Here is a 22,864-nt window from a genome sequence, read left to right as displayed (position 1 = left end):
TTTCTATGATCATAATTCATGCAAAGCTTGACTGATATGCCTCAAATTTTGATCTGTGATTCAAAGCTAGGTTTAAGAATTTTTAGCTGAATTTTAGTGAAGCAACTTTTAAAGAGAAAATTCTGTTTCCAGGGAAAGCTGGGTTTCCAAGGTAAAGTTTATGTATATATATACAAAGGAGAACAGTTAGATAAAGTTTCTCAAATTTAAGTAAATTTCGAAAGTTTTCACTCAACAATATTAGATTATCTGAACAGGGTGATCTGGATTTCTTGTTTTTTTCTCCAAAAAAAGCGGAACAATGATTTTTTAGCGATCATTCATTAGCTAATACAGTTGATTTATTCACAAATAATCTAAATAGCAAAGCAAAGCAAAAATATGTTATATTTCCAACATTTCGGAATTAACTAAGAACAAGTCATATTATCCTAAAAGACTCTACAGAAATGTTATTAAATTGGAATCGCAGGTAAAACTAAAGTAATTTGCACGTAATATTGAAATATTACATGTTTTCATGATATTAAGTTTTTTAATTTTTATATTTTTATATGTAAACAGATTCTCATAATGTGCGTAAACATCAAAACTAGAGTAGCTACAAGGTCAGACCGTCGTACCAGCGATATAATATCGCACAAAGGAATTGAGTCTTTGCCACAAACTCTAATTTTCACATTCCTATATCTTTGCAACCCAATGTCGTAGACATTAGATATTTAAAACTACGAATTCTGTTAGATAAAATAATCAAAGTTTGAAATCAAATGTTTACACTATCAGGTTGCAAAGATTTAGAGATAGGAAAATTTGATTTTGTAGCACAGACCTTCTCCTCTGTCTAGTTTAGTGAGTTTAGCTATTTAAACTTATAAAACCTTTTCTTCTGTTTATAAAATCCCGACAATTTCCTTCTTCTATTTTCTCAACTTGAAACATAACTTTGAGTTTACAAGAAGAAAATCTTCAAAAGTGTATTTAAACAATATATAAACATGATATATAAACACTATATAAACAATATATACATAAAAATGTAAAAAATTCATTTCGGGGTGTATATATTTTCTTCTAAACCATATCTCTATGTCCCATCCTAAACCATATCTCTATGTCCCAACCTAAACACTATCTCTTTGTCCCAAACTAAACCATATCTCTATGTCTTAACCTAAACCATAACTTTATGTCTCAAATTAAACCATATCTCTATGTCCCAACCTAAATCATCTATTTATGTCCCAACTTAAACCATATCTCTATGTCCCAACCTAAAACATATCTCTATGTCCCAACTTAAACCATATCTCTATGTCCCAACCTAAATAATATCTCTATGTCCCAACATAAATCATATCTCTTTGTCCCAAACTAAACCATATCTCTATGTCACAACCTAAACCATATCTCTATGTCCCAACCTAAACCATATCTCTATGTCCCAACCTAAACCATATCTCTATGTCCCAACCTAAACCATATATTTATGTCCCAACTTAAACCATATCTCTGTGTCCCAACCTAAACCATATATTTATGTCGCCCTAAGGAAGAAAGTTGCAGGTGTAAAAATTCACAAACTAATTTAAAATCCTACAGCTAGGAATTTACACAAGGTAAAGAGAAAGGAGCTAGTGGTCCACCCATCCCAAATTACAGGGGGGGGGGGAATATACACCCCTCCTTTCGTTTATATTTTATAATTTTACCAAAATGTGTATGGCGTTATACAAGAAAGGAAAAATAAAAGATTAATCAAACTTAAGCCTCTACAATCCTTTTGCAAGAAAAAGTGATTGTTCCAACCAAACTTGAACCCCTTTGAACATGTTGTGCCCCCTGACCACCCCCCCCCCCTGTATGAGGAATAACAAAACAGTTTCCATTGAATAGATCTTTATTTAAAAATTGTGAGGGGAGGGTACAAAAGTACAAAACTAAAGGCATTATAAAGGGTCTGTTGGCGAAACTTTAAGAAACCCTGATATTAAGGTGTTTCATGCTTAATTCATAGCAATCCACTTTAAACCTTTGCTTTTTCAAAAAGATTGATTATATTTTAGTTTTTCTAGTTTTTCTAGTTTATCTAGTTTTTCTAGTTTCTCTAGTTTTTCTATTTTATCTAGTTTTTCTAGTTTTTCTAGGCTTTCTAGTTTTTCTAGTTTTTCTAGTTTTTCTAGTTTTTCTAGTTTTTCTAGTTTTTCTAGTTTTTCTAGTTTTTCTAGTTTTTCTATCTGAAAATAGATAATTCCTAATTGTGGGTTCTTATCATATGCGACTTCCTGATCTTTTCTTCGAAGACATGACAGGGAATTGACAGAATTAACCTCTTTTTAAAATAGGAAAGCGAAGATTTTTTTCCTCTGAAAAAGGTTTAAATGGTGAAGGTATGAATCATGCAACTCTATACAAAGAGGGTCACTTCAGATCAAGGACTTGATCACTATAGTTGGATAATTGGATAATGAGATAGATAGAAAGATAGATCTTACCGCCATACTATTTCTATGGTTCAGAATAGACAACACACACATGACTAAACTCTAATTGGATCAGGCGCTAATGGACTCGGCATACAGGATTGTGGTGGTATCTCAAATCGTAGCAATAAAGAAATCTACTTTATGAATTAGTCCAAGATTGAAACATCATAGGATAACACCATCGGGTTACAAAGATATTGGTAGTTAGGAAATTAGAATTTAAAATTCAGTCTCATTGCAATTTTTTAAGATTCAAGAACACTAAAAATGTGCAAATTTTCTGTAAAGGCATCTGTGAATTTTTTTTACAAAAATTCTTCAAAAAAACTATGCAATCTGCTTTAAAAAAGCTATAAAATGTTGAAATCCATTTACTTGAAGTATACTCTAAATTTAGATTTTTAATGAGGACTCATGCAGTACGCAACGTAGAAAATTCAAAAAAATTCAAAGAAATTTGAATAGTTTTAGACAAATACTGTTTGGGTTATGTCTAAAAAACGTTAGGAGGCGGGGGACCCCCCCCCCCCAAGTCGGAATAGGGTTAAGCCAGCCTAACATACTCCACTAGAGAAACTTGTGCGGCATTTCTGGAACAACACAATCCTGGACATTTTAAACATTTTTTTTCTTCTTCTTAATTTAATTGTAAACATGTAATGTAAGATAAAAAGCTAACTTGAACGGAATTGAGTCTTATCCGCCCGATATATTTGAAGCCGGATATTTTAAGGTTTGACTTTTAGATATCACAAAATTGATAGTTTTAAATATCAAAAAGCTTACAACAATATATGGGATTAGAAAATCAGAATTTGTGTCAAAGACTTAATTTATCTTAATTTGACGTGCTGAAAAGTAAAATCCATGTTTGTAACATTTGTTTAAAATTTTAATTATAAACAGGAAAGGAGCAATGGGATAAAGAGATTTTAGGGTTTATAAAGATTAAATAATCTGCTAGCTTCATCAATTCTTCTCTTATTTCTTTCTAAAAATTTTCTTTTTCAAAAAACTTTTTAATACTCTGAATTTGTTTTTAAATATTTATTCTTTCATTTTATAAATGGATTTCTCAACTCAACCGTTGACAGTTATCGATATTATTTTATAAAAATCTAAACTTTTTCAGATTTTCTTCTTTTTCTTCGTTTTCATCTGTTCCTTATTTATATTTGTGTGGGAGGGGAGGGGAGAGATCAAGGTTGGGGTTGAATTCTTTTAATTTTAGATTAAGAATATTTATATCATATCATTTATTTTTATTATTTGTTTATGATTTAAAAGGTTTTTTTGGCTTTGAACTTGGCTTAGATTTTAGAAAATAAAAAAGTGGGAATACATTTTCTGTTCACATTAAAAAAAAAAAAACGGCAAAATATTAGATATTTGTTATTCTTCGCACAAACAGTATTTTTCTTTTTTTGATAAAAGTACTTTCCCCAAGAAATTGTTCCCAGCAGTGAAAATACAATAAAAGAATAATATTGGAACTCCAGCTAATTAGATACAGTTCTAGTAACATGTTCATGGTTCATATACACACATGCTTACAGAAATACTGCCCTTCGTTGCCAGTGGAATTTCAAAAATCGTGCAGCACTTAACAGAAAACTAACGTCCGCGCCGAAACGGTGTAATCTGTCACCTATCCTATGTTCATGTCACCCAAAAATAACCATGGGACAAAGGAATTGAATCTTTGCCGCAAACTCTGATTTTCTAATCACTATATCTTTGGAACCAAATGTTGTAGACCTTAGATATTTCAAACTATGAATTCTGTTAAATATCAAAGGTTTACAACATCGGGTTCTAAAGATATTGGGTTTAAATATTGGATTTTGTTACAAAGACTCAATTCCTTTAAGATTTTTATTTTTGTTCCAGCACTATAGTTTCAGTAGTAGTAAATATTTCCATTTACTGTTTCGCGCCGATATAAGGATTTATCTCTAATTGGATAATGAGCTAGATAGAAAGATAGATGTTACCATCCATGCAATTTCTATTGGTTCAGAATAGACACCAAACACATGGCTGAACCCTCATTGGATCAGGCTCTAATGAACTCGGCATACTAGAATTCTATATTTCTTAGAATACATTTTGGCAGGCCGTAGCCGTAAGGCAACATATAAACACAAACACAGAAGATACAACTAAATTTCTTTCGATGTTTTGTTAATTGAAATGTGGCAAAAAGGAATTAAGTCTTTGCCACAAACTCGAACTTGTCTAATTTATTTGCAACCTGATGGCGTAAACCTTGAATATTTCAAACTTAGCTTATTGATCTAACAAATTAGAAAATCAGAGTTAGTGACACTAACTCTGTTTTTTAAAAAAATATGTATTTTCTTTTTCTTTTTTTAAAGTTGTTTTTCTATATTTCATAATGCTGGGAGCGGGAGATGTTTGTTTGCGAAACCTTTTTATTTTTATAAAATCACGGTAAACTAGGAGTCATGGTTTCAAGTCCAGTGAGTCTAAGCTTTAGAACCAATTTTCATTCATTAAATGCAGATTTTTCATATTTGTTATTCAATACTTTTTTGTTTGGCTATGTATTTTGAATATTTAAGTATATAATGCCTTTCACACAAAGATAAACATTGAAAATATTCCGATACGAATAGGAAGTTAGTTTGACGTGAAATGTTCCCATATTTTCAGAGTTCTGTTTTCTAGAATCCTGCAAACATTGGACGACTTTGTTTTTCTTCTTCCAAGAAATAAGAACATTTTTGAATTTCAAATTCTTAATTTTTTTTAGAACAATTTTCCGAACTTGTAATCGAAATGGGTTTATTGTTTGTAAACACCCTAACATATTGTTCGTAACATCGAACTTATCGTTATAATTTTGAAATTACAAAAATAATGTTAGCAATGTTGAATAATTGTTCATAATCGCGAACAAAATGATCGTGATTCAGAATCGTTTTTGGTTGCTATTATGAACAAAATGGTAGTTTTGTTCTAATATCTATAGCAAAACAATGAAGATGACTTTCGATTTAAATATTTTATTTCTATCCAACTTTCAAACAGCATGGACACATAAATTTTGAAACAAAGATAAGTTGTCAATTTACAGCTTCTCTTTGTTTACTTGTAAACTTGTAATATGAAGAAATCTTGTAAGAAAAAAGTCGTCTTCATTCGTATAAACGTCGACTACTGTATAAAAGGTCCCTTCACCATTTAATTTTGAAGGGTCAAAGGATATTGTTTTAAAATATATTTTTCAATATTTTTATTACAAATACAAATTGAAGACCTCATAAAATATTTCATAAGCATTGTTTTGGGAAAGTATTCTACACATTCAAAAGAAACTTTCCGAAATAACAAGTTTTTCTCCTGAAAGCAGGAAAGCAGCTGGCACTGTATCGATGATAGATGATGATGACAGACATCTTATTCATTCTTGACATGGCAAAGCTTCAACGGGTACCGTTGTGAATCAAACATGTCAAGCTTTAAATAGAGATTTACTTGAAATTACGTCTACAGTCCCTTTAATTGAATAATTAACGTTAAAGATCCCTTTAATGAAATTTTGATATTTAGATGTTGACCTAGTTCCTAGTCCTCGGGTTCTTCACCTCAACGGAACTGAACGCCTCCTGGAGGGAGCTCAAGACACACCTCCTGAACCCCTGACTCCAGACCAAACATCATTCTACTCCGCCTACGATCCATCGGAGGGTGTGACGACTGCTGTGGTGCTCGGAGGGTTCTTTGTATTCGTCTGTCTCATGGTCGTTTATAAGGTAAAGACGATCCCAAACTATTTATATACAGTGAGAACCAGAAAACTCTGGAATAAGAGGCTCAATTTATTACTTTGAATAGTCAAATGACACGGACATTGTGATTGAATATGCTAAAATTATTTGCTTAGTAATAACATCACATAAACCTAATTCTTGCTTTAATGTCGTCTTACTATTCCATAGTTGTCTGGTTGGTTGGTCGCCGTTTAGATTAAATTAAGATGCTGCCTTTTTATTGTCTTTTAACTCGATGTTGAATTAATAATTTTGGATCAAAATATTCTAGATTAAAGCATGAAGAACCTTGACTGTAAGGAAAAATTAATATATATTTTTTACAATAGTATCTACACTTGTATTTATCAGAAAACTTTAAAAAGACGATTGGCTTTAAACCTTTATATGTTAAAAATGTGGATGATATCGCATTTTTCTAATAAACTTGTATCTAGTCCAAGCTGAAACCAATGTGGAAAGAACGAAAGAAGAAACTAACCAATACTCCTGCTACGCGTTCAGAAATCAATAGTTCATTTACACATTTTCATAAGGTAATTTTTCATAATTTTTCTCTTTACAAAGATGGTTGAGTTAGTGCATAAGATTTAATATTTTAAGTTAGAGGTTGAGACTTATGGTAAACCATTGTATTTGTTCAAGAAATTACGAAATTACGTCAAATTTTCTCGAAATTACAATTAAAATTACAATTACAATATCAATTTCAACTACAATTGCAATTTCAATTACAATTATAATTACAATTACAATTTCAATTACAATTTCAATTACAATTACAATTTCAATTACAATTACAATTTCAATTACAATTGCAATTACAATTTCAATTACAATTACAATTACAATTACAATTACAATTATAATTACAGTTAGAATTACAATTTCAATTACAATTACATCACTTTTTTGTTGCATGAATCTTGTTTTAAGGTTAGACATTATATGGTGCATATAAAAATTATAAAAAATATAAAAACATAAAAATATAAAAAATATAAAAAATACGAAAAATATAAAAAACTAACGAAAATATTTTTTTAAATATATAATTTTGGAAATAAATATATGAGAAAGTTTGTATTCTTTTCTATTCCAAAATTTCAAAAAAATTCGCGAAGAATTATGAGCACATCCAGTCATCAACAAATCTTAAAAAATAAAAAAGTGTTTTATAAGACAACAAAGCGTATATTTTTTGACATACCCTGTTCATGTTTTTTTATATTTTCTATATTTTTCTGTATTTCAATGTATTTTTCTATATTTTTTTTTTATATTTGTCTATATTTGTCTAAATATATCTTTGTGTTTTCCTATTTTTTTATACCTTATCATATTTTTCGATATTTATCTACATTTTTCTGTATTTTCCTGTAAGTTTTGTGTAATTTTTATAATGTTTTCTCTATATTTTTCTGTTGCTTGACTCTGCATTACATTCCTGAAAACAAGGATTGTAATCAAGATAGGAAATTAAATTTTTAGAATTATTAAATAAATATCATTAAAAATGTGTTTTTTTTTAACCTTTGGTTTAGCATTTTTCTTTGATTGTACGAAAGAACGGATGTGGAATTGTCGTCTTCTTTCTTATTTTCTTAAAACATAAAATTTGTAATTAATTCTTAAATTGATATTTGTAAACATATTGAGAATACAAACTCTTATTTTCTAAATCCAATATCTTGACAAACCAACGAAGAAGACCTTAGATATTTCAAATTATAAATTCTGTTAGATCAAATAATCAAAGCTTAAAATATCAAGATACGATAAAGTTATAAAGATATAGAAATTAGAAAATTTGAGTTCGTGGCAAAGACTCAATTACTTTAGCACGCAGAAATATTAAGCAATGTTACCTCTAAAGCTAAAGTGCCCTGCGTTGCCCGTAGAATTCCGAATTGTTAGCCTATGTTACCCCCAAGGTACCCAAGGGTTCACTAAAAAATTTGGTCGAGCCGTTTGGCAAGATATAGCTGACATATATATATATTTATATGAGCGAATAGCTTTATCATAAAGACTAAAATAAAGTGCCTAGCGTTGTCCGAAAAAAAACATTGATTTAAAAAAATGATTTTAAAAAAAGTTCAAATATTTATCCCTTAAGGGTATCCATGGGTTCCCGAAAAAGAATTCTTTAGTTAACATATAAATATACATTATACATGTACACATGAGCTAAAGTTAGCATATGTATACATTATACATGTACACATACGCCTTAGTTAACATATATATACATTATACATGTACACATGAGCTTTAGTTAACATATATATACATTATACATGTACACATGAGCTATAGTTAACATATATATATATAGATAATACATGTACACATGAGCTTTAGTTAACATATATATACATTATATATGTACACATGAGCTATAGTTAACATATATATACATTATACATGTACACATGAGCTATAGTTAACATATATATATACATTATACATGTACACATAAGCAATAGTTAACATATATGTACATTATACATGTACACATGAGCTATAGTTAACATATATATACATTATACATGTACAAATAAGCTATAGTTAACATATATACATTATACATGTACACATGAGCTATAGTTAACATATATATACATTATACATGTACACATAAGCTATAGTTAACATATATATACATTATACATGTACACATGAGCTATGGTTAACATATATATATATATACATTATAAATGTACACATGAGCTTTAGTTAACATATATATACATTATACATGTACACATGAGCTATAGTTAACATATATATACATTATACATGTACACATGAGCTATAGTTAACATATATATACATTATACATGTACACATGAGCTATAGTTAACATATATATACATTATACATGTACACATGAGCTATAGTTAACATATATATACATTATACATGTACACATAAGCTATAGTTAACATATATGCATTATACATGTACACATGAGCGAAAAGCTTTATTATAAAGACTAGCTGAAGTGCCCCAAGTTGCTCGTGAAATTTATAAAAATCGAATTTTGAAATAGTCATTTTAATATTTAAGGATTTCGAATGTTTGCCACTTCAAAAGATGCCTGGCTGCCTTCAAAACTTACAGGTAGGAAAACAGAGCTCACAAAACTTACAGGTAGGAAAACAGAGCTCACAAAAATTACAGGTAGGAAAACAGAGCTCACAAAACTTACAGGTAGGAAAACAGGAGCTCACAAAACTTACAGGTAGGAAAACAGAGCTCACAAAACTTACAGGTAGGAAAACAGAGCTCACAAAACTTACAAGTAGGAAAACAGAGCTCACAAAACTTACAGGTAGGAAAACAGAGCTCACAAAACTTACAGGTAGGAAAACAGAGCTCACAAAACTTACAGGTAGAAAAACAGAGCTCACAAAACTTACAAGTAGGAAAACAGAGCTCACAAAACTTACAGTTAGGAAAACAGAGCTCACAAAACTTACAGGTAGGAAAACAGAGCTCACAAAACTTACAAGTAGGAAAATAGAGCTCACAAAACTTTATATCTGTGTCTATATCGTTCAGTCGATTCCCTGGCGGTTTACTTCAAGTCGTTGTCTCACCTTTTTTAATCCGTTCATGAATTTTAGTATTTTAGTCGAATAGATTCTAGTACTATAGATGGCAACATAGAATTTGGACACTCTCAGTACAGCTGTAAATTCTGACGTTACAAGTGCCAACTCAATTTTGTGTCCGACAAAATTATTAATAATAGCGATAATTTCAGAATAAAGTGTTTATCTAACAGAGTAAAATAAGTGCATTTTTTTGTGCTCTGTATTTTCTGTCTTTTTTACACTTTTTTATTCAATCTTGGAAAACATGTCAACTTATGTGAGAAAATTTCGTTTTCCTTGTTATATTGTACACTTGTGACGTCGTGTATCATTGGTCCATTTCTCTGTTGCCACCTTTTGTACTTGATTTTTGTTAGCACACTTATTTTAGCTTGCATTATTCAGAATGTTTATTTTACATAAACAACTTAACTATACTTTTTTCTAGTCCTAGATATGTTTCATACATTTCAGATCTATAAACCACTTGTTTCAACTTTATTTTTACAAAGTAATTGGCAACGTTCTTACGTGTGCTTGCAACTTGGATCACTGTGTAGTGTGTGCAGCTTTTTATGATTAAATTAATTAACAAAATTTATAAGAAATCTTTAGAATATAAATCTAAAATTCAGGAAGTTAAATGTATTTGAAGTAGGGTTTCAAGCAAAATCCGGGAGAATCGTTTCGCGAAATTAAACCAAAACTGCGAAAATGTCCTCCTTAGTTTTTGGGAAATTTTGCATCTTTTGTTTTGAAACAATTTTCTCATTTTTTTTCGTTACATTGTCACATATTTTTTAAAATAAAATTCCGCATTTGTTTTTGCTTCCTTTCGCAAAACTCATTTTCGCGAAAAAGCTTACGAAAACGAAAGAAAATATGTGTGCGAATTTTCGCATTTTACGCGTTCATTCGCTGGAAAATCCTAGTTCGAAGACATCTTTTGGTTGATATATACATCTGTGTAATGCCAATCTATTCCACTATATAATGTTCTCCTATAAAGAGATCTAAGTAGAGTAGTATTGTGTAAAATAAATTAGTTTAATCCTAATTGGATATATATATATATATATATATATAAAAAAAATTATACATGTACACATGAGCTATAGTTAACATATATATATATTTCTTAGAATACATTTTGGCAGGCCGTAGCCGTAAGGCAACATATAAACACAAACACAGAAGATACAACTAAATTTCTTTCGATGTTTTGTTAATTGAAATGTGGCAAAAAGGAATTAAGTCTTTGCCACAAACTCGAACTTGTCTAATTTATTTGCNAATATTTGACAATAATTCCTTCTTTATAGCTGTACCCATCAATATTTGACAATAATTCCTTCTTTATAGCTGTGCCCATCAATATTTGACGATAATTTCTTCTTTATAGTGTACCCATCAATATTTGACAATAATTCCTTCTTAATAGTGTACCCATCAATATTTGACAATATCCTTCTTTATAACGTGTACCTATCAATATTTGACAATAATTCCTTCTTTATAGTGTACCCATCAATATTTGACAATATCCTTCTTTATAGTGTACCCATCAATATTTGACAATAATTCCTTCTTTATAGGGACTGTAAACATATCTTAAGTTCACACTCATTAAACCCTTTCCGAATTAGGCTCTTTTTGTCTAATATAGATATAAAGATATCCGCAAATGATTTGCACAGAAATCCGCAATTTTTCAAATTTAAAATCAAGATTAAGTCAATACTTTTGCCTAGAGAAGGTTTTAATGGTACCGTTTTGAATCGGACATGCGGAGGATAACTTTAAATCGTGTAAACAGTTGTTTTTAACGTTAATACTTCCCTTCAAAATTAGTGACCATTTTTCTTACATGTGAACACTGTTAACCTTTTTGTCGAGGTCGACTGTATAAGTTTAAACTTGCTAGTTTTCTAGTTCTTTAGTTCTCTAGTTCTATTATTTGTTTTCAAACTTCATCCGAAAGAACTCTTTTCTGTGGAAGAAATTCTGGCAAACGTTTAGACTTCTCAAGATTTTCAAGATTTTTGGGTTTCTATAGAACTTAGATATTATTTGTTTCTATTGTTTCTATACAACTTAGATAGTAATTTATTCTATAGTTTCTATACAACTTATACAGTATTTGTTTCTATAGTTTCTTTACAACTTAAATAGTATTTGTTTCTATACTTTTTATACATCTTAGATTTTATTTGTTTCTTTAGTTTCTATACAATTTGGAATTCTGTAGTTTCTATACATCTTAGATTTTATTTGTTTCTATTGTTTCTATACAACTTGGACATTATTTGTTTCTATAGTTTCTATACAACTTAGATAATATTTGTTTCTATAGTTTCTATACAACTTAGATAGTATTTGTTATTATAGTTTCTACACAACTTAGATAGTATTCATTTCTATAGTTTCTATACAACTTAGATAGTATTTGTTTCTATAGTTTCTACACAAAGTACATATTAATAACAAAGAGAAGATTTGATTGAGAATTTTTTTTTTACATGTGTCTCTGCTGTTGGAAAACTTGGTAGAAAGTTGAAAAAAGAGATAGAAACATGTCTTCATTGTATTAAGACATACATTGTATTAAACATACATTTTGTTAATATAAAACATAATTTAACCTTGTTTATTTTAGGAGGAAGTTGAAGAAGACGACATTTTTTACCTTGATGAATATGGAAATTATATTTTTCCAATCTCCAACTCTCAAAACGGGTCCTGCTCTTGCGCTTACAGGTTGGAGCTTTTTATTTTTTTCATTCAAGAGACTGCCCGATATTCACATGTGGTATCTTAATACGTTTATCTGATGATAAATAAAAAATATTGATGTTCTTTCCTTCTTAAAAGTTAAATATTATTGAATTCTGCTCATTTTATTCTTTAGCTTTTCAGAGTTCATCATGTTTGCTCAGACAAAGCTAAGGTTTAAATGGTACCACTGTGAATTGTGCTTGCAAGTGTTTAATGGTTCATCTGAATAACAGGGACAGTTCTTTAAAAGTGGTTCCACCTAGTTTTTACCTTGTCAGTACCAGCAACTATACTTTTCACCTAGTCAGTACCAACAACTCTACTTTTCATCTAGTCAGTACCAACAACTATACTTTTCACCTAGTCAGTACCAACAACTATACTTTTCATCTAGTCAGTACCAACAACTATACTTTTCACCTAGTCAGTACCAACAACTATACTTTTCATCTAGTCAGTACCAACAACTATACTTTTCACCTAGTCAGTACCAACAACTATACTTTTCACCTAGTCAGTACCAACAAGTATACTTTTCATCTAGTCAGTACCAACAACTATACTTTTCACCTAGTCAGTACCAACAACTATACTTTTCATCTAGTCAGTACCAGCAACTATACTTTTCACCTAGTCAGTACCAGTAACTATACTTTTCACCTAGTCAGTACCAACAACTATACTTTTCACCTAGACAGTACCAACAACTTTACTTTTCACCTAGTCAGTACCAGCAACTATACTTTTCACCTAGTCAGTAGCAACAACTATACTTTTCACCTAGTCAGTACCAGCAACTATACTTTTCACCTAGTCAGTACCAGCAACTATAATTTTCACCTAGTCAGTACCAACAACTATACTTTTCACCTAGTCAGTAGCAACAACTATAAATTACAGTTTACGAATTGAAATCTTAAAAAAAGATTATATCCCCCTTGATATTGAAGGCACTAAAAAAGGCAAACCTAGTTTTTTTTAATGCCATGTCTACAAATATTTAATAATTATTGCTTTAAGAATTGTAAAATTAGGTTATAGGATCAATGCCGCAATACCTTATATCCTTATAAAAAATATTGCCATGTACTGCAGGGTCACCAACAAAGGATGAGACTTTAAAGACTACTTGAAACTCTTAAAAAATGACAATATCAATATCAAATGACAATAGCTTATATCATGATTTGGCAAAAAAATAACAAGTTTATAGTTGCAGGAAATCTTTAATGTAAGGAAACAGACAATATAAATTTTGTACAGTATTATATTTTGTAGGTAACCCTGAACGTTAAATGGGACAACCTCTATATTTTTTAACTTTTCCCAAATGCATCCTTGACTTTGCATCAATTTAAAATTTAAAACTCTAAAAAGATAAAAATAAGTTTTAACAAGATTTTATAAACAAACTAAAAATGTTTTTCGTTTGGAACTCTTTGAACCCGATAGTGGACAACCAGAGCTGAGATTTATAAAATAAATCCCAACCTTTTCTACACTTGAGCCTTCCTTACGCCTCTGATTCTTATTAGTTATGATTTGACTAATGACAGAGCTCTGCCTGAAATAAATTTGATTTTGAATTATTAATAAATATCGTTAATCATTAATTTTCACCGGAAAATTCTACTTGTCAATGTGCAAATGACACATTTTAGAATGAGCATAGACGATAAATGTATGGTTCCTTAATTGACTCCCATTCTTTAAATAACCCTTTAGCACATTAAGGTCAAAATGTTTTTTTTGTCAAAATATTTGTTAAAAATCTATTTATTTCTGTACTATGTGCTTTTTAGTGCACATGATGATGAGGAGCGAAGATCCAGTCTCGTCTCAGCATTATCAACAGCTTACACTGTCAAAAGTTTACCTGGAGCTATGCTGTATATTCCTGTAGAGCATGATTATAACACGCCGGTCAGCTTGAAACGATCTCTATCCGACCCGGAGATATACTTCCCAACAGCAGTAAAGCATTCACTTATCGTGGCGGTAAACGGACTGTTCTCAAGAGAACGGAGGGACCCTGTGCCTCGTTTGGGATCTTGTAGAAGACGACCTCTTTGTCCTCCTAGAATTGAGATGGAGGAGACACTTAAAATTGATATAAACGTGATACAACCAACTCCAAATATATCTCCGACTTGCAGTATGCGCAGTATGTCCGGGGAGTCACGTGATACAGAATCAGCTGATCCAGAGAATTTATACGCGGGAATACCCCTTCTTATAGTTCCTCCTTCTCCCACTAGGGTAATAATATTTTCATGCATGCAATTATTTACTTTTTATCACTAGTGACAATATTATCTTCCCGGTTCATCCCCACCATATTCATTTAAAATTTACTTTCCAACTTTATGTTAGCTGACAACTTTAGCTGACAACTTTATGTTAGCTGACAACTTTAGCTGACAACTTAATGCAATGCTTTAGAACTTTATTTAAATCATTGACAATTAAAAGTTTAACCTCAGAGCACATTTTTGTATAGACTGAAATACTTATCAAATGTGAATTTTTTATTAAAGCAAAAGTCCCCCCCCCTGATATTCCTCATAATCCTTTTTTATTTTTATATTCATTAAGTTTCCTTTAATTATTTTTCTGCTTTAGATTCATCAAGTTTCCTTTAATTATTTTCCTTTTTAGATTCATTAAGTTTCCTATAATTATTTTTCTTTTTAGATTCGTCGAGTTTCCTTTAGTGAGCAGAATTCGTTAGATAGTTTAGATCCAGGACAACAAGAACAACAAGAGCAAGACGATCAATTTAATCAGCAAACCCTTCCTGTATGTCGACAACATGGACAACATGGACACCATGGACAACATGGACACCATGGACATCATGTACAGCATGGACAACATGGACAACACGGGAACTTAGATACTAAATCAAGAAGATCAAGATGCACAAGACAATCATCCCTCCAGGTTGGTTTTTTAAATTGACCCTGAAGATAAATGGTAGGAGATTATATCAATAAAATGAAGACGACTTTTTATTTAAGTTTGTATTGTTGATAAGCTTTTTTCTGAATTGCAAGTTTACAAGTAATCAAAGAAAAGCATTTTTACAGCTTGATATAAATCAATATTGAAATCAAAATCGTCTTTATTGCATTGATATGATCGCCTAACACTGTATATAATTTTTTCTGTTTTTGTCTTTTTGAATGTCTGATCTTAACTCATGAACCCCTGGACCGAGTTGCCTCAATTTTGATTAGGGAACTCGAGAGAGCAACTGAAATGTTCTTAGTTTTGTATAAAAACATGAGCGGGAAAAATAGCTGACACCCTGTATCTATATAATAAAACAAGACATTCGTATTACTGTTCCCTTTAACCGGCCAAACGGCTGGGTCGCATAGGCCCAAATTTTTTGTGGGCACTCATCGGTAGCCTGAGGGTAACATTTTTTTTCAATATTTTTTCCACGGGCAACGCCTGGCCCTGCAGCTAGTTTTGTATATTTCCCCTGACACCCGGCCTGTGTATTCTGTATGTTTTAAAATCATTTCAATACTTTATATTTGATATATTTACATAAAGCGGACACAAATTGAATTCAAAAAACAAAATTGAACAAATTCCGCAGTAAAGTTTGTGCAAATTCAAGGTGAGTAAGAAAACAGGGATTATGACTTAAATCCGAGCAAAATAAAAATTTAGAAAATTTTGCCAAAAAACATTGATAACCCCTGTTTTCTTACTCACCATAAATATTATGTATAAATATAAAGATTCGAGAACATACCTTACAGAAGATTGGAGCAACTTGTACCAAACTGTACTGCAACTGTTCGTAATAAATAAAATATAATTATGTCTGCTAGAGTTTATTTTTATTTAAACCAAATTCCAAACTCTAGCAGACGAAAATCCAACGGATTAAAGATTTTTCAGTATGTATCACTATACTAAATCAAAAATCATTTAAAAAGACGTCTTCATATTCTGAAGTTTTATGGTTCTCACTTTATACCAATTCAACTTTAACTTTTTAAAGGCCAGCGTAGATTCTCCGACAGCGGCACGACGGCGGCGAGGACTAGGAGCTCGTCAGATGACCCTTCCTGCCGAGCTGACCAGTCCTATGAGCTACCTGCAAGTACCAGGACAAGAAAAACAAACTATTTCCAGGTAAAAATACGGAGATTCCAACGCTCAGCTGTGCTCTTGACAATTATACATCAGGATTTTTTTTGCCTATTATAGCGTTTCAAATAAAAGATTTTAAAGAACTATGCTTTAATTTGAATAAAAGACAACACTGTTAGTATATTAAGATAAAATGAAAAATCGCAATATAATAGCAAAGTTGTGGTGATTCTTGATTTGAGATAAATTTTTGGTTTATTTTTAGGACATTTTAGGTTTTTATTACCGTTTAAAGACTAATCAAGAAATTTGGAATACACGTGGGGATTAAGGGATGAATTAGAAATTGTTAAGAGTTAGCGTTGTGCTTCAATGGTCAAAATAAAGTTACGTCTGTTAGAGTATATTTTATGTGAAAGAAAAGACTGTTTTGTTATTCTGCAAAACGTTGTAAGATGTGTCAGTAATATTGTAGCAGGAAAATGATGTTTTGATCTTTCCTGCGACTGTAAATAGCATTTTGTTTGTCAGTTATTTTTACCCTTCGTTCGCACTCAACCCCATTTTGCCTCCCCCCCCACCTTTTACTGATATTTAACGGGTTTTCTTGTTTATGTTTGGTTTCTATATTTAACCCAAGCCACGCGGAGAAATCCGTTATCTCCAAGTTATCGAAACACCCCAAGCGTGTTGAAACAATGATTACTGTGATTATACCCTGTTCGCAATTTCGATCAAAATATTGGTATCCTTTAAATGCTTTCGGTTAGCTCGATATTACGTTTGGACTTTTTTCAAATCATTCGTAAAAATCCCGTGTTTACGAAAATATAAAGGGGTATAGGCATACGTCGAAAAATATTCGATGGTGATTGCTAACAATCTTACTTCTATCTGTTGCGTCTATCAGGAGAAATTTGTAAAAAACGACTCATACCGAAGAACGTAGCGTCCACACCATTTCACAAAGTTGCAATATTCGACTAGGATCGTTAAAAAAATGAATTAAAATCTAAACAAATCATTCAGATATTACAATTAACCTATAAGCATCGATTATTTTTTCTACGCATTCATATATAGCTGATATTTCTTAATATTTTTTAAAACTTCATTCCTGTTACAAGGATTTTTGATACTGAATTTTCACATTTCACAGGAATGTTCATAAATCCAGCGTCAGTCGTGAAAACAAGTTGTAAGCAAAATATAATTTTTAACAAATCTAAAATATTATGCAGTCGAAAAAAAATCAATAATTATAGATTGTTGTAATATCTGAATGATTTGTTTGGAATTAAATTCATTTTTTTATGATCCGAGTCGAATAACATTAGCATAACAGAAAAAAACATAACAATTTTTTTCCGTTCGTTACTTAATCTTTAACGGTTATTTTCGGTTGTTAACGATTTCAAAATTTACGATTTTTGTTGCTTGTTATTAGAATCTTCTGTAAATTTTCAGAACCTTGCCGTTCGGTATCAAAACGTGCCCACTTCGAACTCCTAACAGTGTATAGTTAGGACACTAAATCAGAAATATTTTTTTCCTAATTATTATTGAACATGTAAGAACGGGGAATTTTAAAATTCGGATTTCCATTTACTATTATTTTTAACAAAATTGAATGAAATTTCTAGATAATTTCTCCAATTTAGGGAAATTTAGCTCAGTGAATCATAGTACAGAGGACATTTCTATAATTCGTTCACACAACAATAACCTTTCTTTTTCAATTGTGGTGACCTAAAAAGTGTGGAAAAAAGTCGTTTGTATTTTTGTCTTAAAAAGTGTCTTCAATAAAAAATTTTTTACTGTAATATGGGCAAAATTTTATCATCCTGCATTTGTATAAACAAGAAAACTAAACTTAAAATTTGCAAATTTCACTTTTAACATGTATAATGCATTTTTAATTTTAGACTCAAATTAGGTCATTGAACTCCATTTTGACCTCCAAGACTGCAGAAAACTGTGGAAACTAACACATATTTCACTCTACCTCAACTTTTTTTTCAGGCACTCGCCAACTGATAGAAGACGACTTCCTAGCAGTCCAGTTCCCTGTGACGAACAGGGATCTCCGCTTCTCGGTCGACGTCGACTCAGTCCCCAGTACAGTATAGAATCCTATTATTCAATTGCGTCAGAAGGGGACGGGGATATATTTGCGTCAATGGAGAACTTAGGGCGTAGACCCCGACTACAACGTCAATCTAGCTTCATGATTCCAGACTCTAATTTATCAGCCTACTCGGAGCTTAACGAGGACTTTCATTCGTCCATATCTGACCTTTTCAGCAAGAGGTTAGCGAGGCTGGGAACCCAAGGAACGTTCTCAGAACAAGGTTCTCTTCGCTCCCTCTCTATTGACCAGGAGGAAATAATCTTCGAGGTTCCAGGTTCTAGGAGGGAAGAGGAGGAGGAGGGACGGAGAAGACTATTGGAGCCAAACCTGGATTTTGTGGAAGAGCTGCCGTTTGATGAAGGGGAGGGTTACATCTCCTCCTCCTGTTCTATATCTATGAGTTCTGATATAGAATCCTCTCATCTTATCACAGTTCCCGTGTTTATAGAGCCGGCACCACCAGAGATACGGTTCCTATCGGAGCCCGGTCTCAATGGGGACCTGGAGTCGGGAGATTTGGGAAACCTACTCCGAGGGGATCCACCCAGATTTGTCCGTCAGGAAACACTTCATACGGACTCCGGTCTGGATACAGAGGATATATGTCCGGCTAGTCCAACAAACAGTCGATTCTCCGCCGATATAACCGGGTTTGAATCGCCCTGCCGGGTCGGCGTGGAGGATAGGGTGGCGGAGGAAGCTCTCCGCCTTGTATTAGTTCGAGATATCGGAATACAATGTTGTGCAGAATCTCCGAATCTAAACCTAAACCGTAAAAACAGATTAGCTCATGAGAATCCAGACCCCAAATTTCTGGAAAATGACTCAGTGATAAATGAGGACAAATCTCGTCATAGCTCTATAGAAAAGGACGATGTCCTTGAGAAAAGTAGGACTTGTGAACCGGAAAGGACGAAACCAATAGAAACCACGTGTTTCTCTTCTGAAATGTTTTGATAGTACACCTGATCCGTATATCACCTGATAGTTACACCCTATGGAAAACCCTAAACATCGAACTAAGGAAAAGGATTTCTAAATTACGATTATTTTGTTAAAAATTTTGAACAGAATGTTCTCACAGTGTGGGTTCCTATTTCCAAGTATGAATATGCAAGTTCACATGTGATATTGTCTGTGTTCTGTATAACTTGGAACAGTATACAGGGTTATCCACTAAGGATAGAACTTTAATGATGACCTGAACGTCTTTAAATACAACAAGCTAAAAGTCAAATTGGTTTATAATGTCAGTTTTGATAATTTGTCAAAGGAATAAACAAATTTACAGTTTCAAAGAACCAAGAAAAAATAAACTCTGTACAGTCGTTTTTAAAGTCTCATCCTTGGAGTTAAACAATATTTTCCAGGAAAGCTATCGGGCGTCTTTGATCATGAAATATTAATTAAGTGGTTTAAGACTTAAACCTCCAGTGAGTGCAGTGACCCTCCATGTAAAGACTCTTGAGTGATATTTCTGCATTAATCCGCAGGTAAATATTATAACAAAAAACCACAATGTTAAAGAAACCATTTAACATAGATTTCACCATTTATTCCTGGTCAGGCAAAGGTTTCATGGGTATCGTTGGAATTGTACAATGAAGGGTCAGTTATTTTGCCTGTTCTTGCTTAGCAAATTCATTTAATTGCAGTAATGAAATAGATTAGAACCAAATCCCATTTTAATAAGTTTATTAATAACCTCAAGTTGTTATTTCAAGATACTGTTCAAGAGAGGTTTGACGGATTCACAATTATCACTTTAAAACCTTTATCTGATCATTACGGTGGAGGATTTAGCCAATGTTATAGCTTTAACCCAATTCAGCCTGACGTCTGGTATACTTACCATGGTTGGCGGGGGGGGGGGGGGCAAATTCACCCCCCCTCTATTTTCTTATTGTGATACAAATCTAAATTATTTGATACATTTTTGAAAAGCCCTTGACCCAGCGAATTCAAATTTGCAAAAACATTTGCAAAATTTTTAAAACATAAATGTTTATGCAAGAAAAAATGGGAAAATTCCTTTTAAAGGCATCTGTAAAAAAATGTGTGCAAAATTTCATTGCAAAAATTGTGCAATATGCTTGCTTTTGTAATAGGCTTTCAAAAGAGCTGTAAAATGTTGAAATTCAATGACTAGAGTGGGTCTAAATATAGATTTAGTCTGGTGATGGTAAAATAAGGAATTTATGCAGTATGCCTGAGGAATAAGGCAGTAGGTATAAAGGCAGCCCAGCTTTTAGCCATAAGTGAGCGGAATATGTTCATTAGAAAAGCCAGAAAATTTAAGCTCTCTAGCTCAAATACTTTTTGAGTTATCGCAAAAAAACTGTGGGGGGTTAAAAGTGTTAATTATTACAAAATTCTTTATTGTTTCTCAAGCATGAATGCTTAAGTCTTTTTTAGAGAAACCACACTTGAAAATAATCAATTTTTGAAGAGAAGATGATGGATATCTCACACATTGTTGACCTGACAACGCGTTTAACCTTTTCAGGCTGACGTCCGTTTTACCCAAAATAGTCTAGGTTCTACTTTAATAATCTGAAAAACAAATAGCTAATTGCAAAATTACAAATAATTATTGCAATATCAAGTTATTAAGCCAAAAATGTGCAAGAACAATAGTGCGCGAAATATGATAAATTATACATTTTTAAAAAGCCTTTACCACGGTCAATTCAAATATGCAAAATATTTGCAAATTTTCAAAAACTAAATTTGTATTCAAGGAAAACTGAAAATTTGCAAATTATAATTTAAGGCATCTTTGCAAAAATCCATGCAAAATTTCTTTGCAAAAATTGTTTATTCTGCTTCCTTTTTTTTAAGGCTTTCTAAAGAGCAATAAAAAGTCGAAATCCAATGACTGGAAGTAGGTCTAAATTTAGATTTAGTCGGGTAAAGGTAAAATAAGGCATTCAGGCAGTAGGTATAAAAAAGCCCCGCTTTGAGCTTAAAGTGTGTGTTAATTAGAAAAGTAAAAAAAATAACAGCCTTAAACCAATACTTTTTGAGTTATCTCAAAAATTCGTCAAGGGGGGTCCAGGGACACCCCCCCCCCCTCACGCCGGAATTGGGTTAATTGGGTTAAATGTACAGTTGTGAACGGGACGTACCACTCTTCATGAAAAGTCATTTGAAATTAGGACTTTACAGTTCCTTTAAGTCCAGACTTCAGCCGAGTTGAGATTAAGCCGAGTTGAGATTAAGAAGCAGGAATTTTGAGATAAGTAGAATTTCCATATGCAACAATAGAGAGACTGAGAGATAATCAGAAAAGCAAACAAGATTTTGCAAATTTTCTCTTCAGGGCCGAATTTTAGCACGAATTTAGGAGAAAATCTTTCAAGGGACTGTAAGCATAATTTCAAGTGACCCTCCATGCAAAGATAGCAATGCCCGATTTACAACGGTATCCTTGAAATCTTTATCTGATCATTAATTTGCAGTGGAAAGATATTGTTTTTCTGGATTTAAAAGTGTTTATTTCTGATAATTCCTTTATGTTTTCCAGGAATAAAAATGCGCATTGCGCACATCAGATTTGGAAAGAAACTTAAAAATAATCAGGTTTCCAATTATAAACAGTGATATCTAATTCATAATAAATTCATAATACAATGATGGTACAGTGGTGAATTAGGCATTGCCATGGAGGATCACATAAAATCACACTTGCATTCCCATTAAAGAGATTTGTTTTAATATTCTATTCTTATTAAATTTTTCAATGGAAAACTATCGAAGTTTTTAAATGAATTTAATAAGTATATTAATAATCGATTGTGATTGGAAAAATTGAAGAAAAAATCAAAATATGTGAATTTTGATAAATATGTTGATTTCATATTTTTATTTCTTCATAACCTTGAGATGTTTTCTTGTAAAAGATTTTATAACCTGTAATTTTTGCCCTCAAAGCTCAAAGTTATTTTCAAAATATTATTA

The 22,864-nt window shown here is 31.8% G+C and overlaps 1 protein-coding gene and 1 long non-coding RNA gene across 5 annotated transcripts in view; one reads left to right on the top strand and one right to left on the bottom strand.

Moving 5' to 3' along the window:
- The window catches only part of LOC111703005 (uncharacterized), a 59,278-nt gene extending 36,414 nt beyond the window's left edge, over positions 1–22,864 (top strand). For 2 of the 4 annotated variants that reach the window (XM_023474844.1, XM_023474843.1), the window contains exons 5-12: positions 6,063–6,265; positions 6,721–6,819; positions 9,356–9,409; positions 12,542–12,642; positions 14,463–14,919; positions 15,355–15,603; positions 16,682–16,815; positions 18,796–20,803. In XM_023474844.1, coding sequence (XP_023330612.1) covers positions 6,063–6,265; positions 6,721–6,819; positions 9,356–9,409; positions 12,542–12,642; positions 14,463–14,919; positions 15,355–15,603; positions 16,682–16,815; positions 18,796–19,861 — 2,363 coding nt within the window. In that variant the 3' untranslated portion in view covers positions 19,862–20,803. Of the gene's footprint in view, positions 1–6,062; positions 6,266–6,720; positions 6,820–9,355; positions 9,410–12,541; positions 12,643–14,462; positions 14,920–15,354; positions 15,604–16,681; positions 16,816–18,795; positions 20,804–22,430 lie in introns of those variants that run through there. The other 2 variants (XR_002765541.1, XR_002765542.1) reach the window with 2 other exon arrangements.
- LOC111703007 (uncharacterized) lies at positions 7,648–8,232 on the bottom strand. Its single transcript, XR_002765543.1, has 3 exons — positions 8,152–8,232; positions 7,817–7,886; positions 7,648–7,730 (listed from the first exon to the last, which is right to left on the bottom strand). It is a non-coding gene; the product is annotated as an uncharacterized LOC111703007 (long non-coding RNA).

The sequence above is a fragment of the Eurytemora carolleeae genome, unplaced genomic scaffold (assembly GCF_000591075.1).
Source record: "Eurytemora carolleeae unplaced genomic scaffold, Eaff_2.0 scaffold417, whole genome shotgun sequence".
Lineage (NCBI taxonomy): Eukaryota > Metazoa > Arthropoda > Copepoda > Calanoida > Temoridae > Eurytemora > Eurytemora carolleeae.
This window is presented reverse-complemented; position numbering and strand designations above follow the sequence as displayed.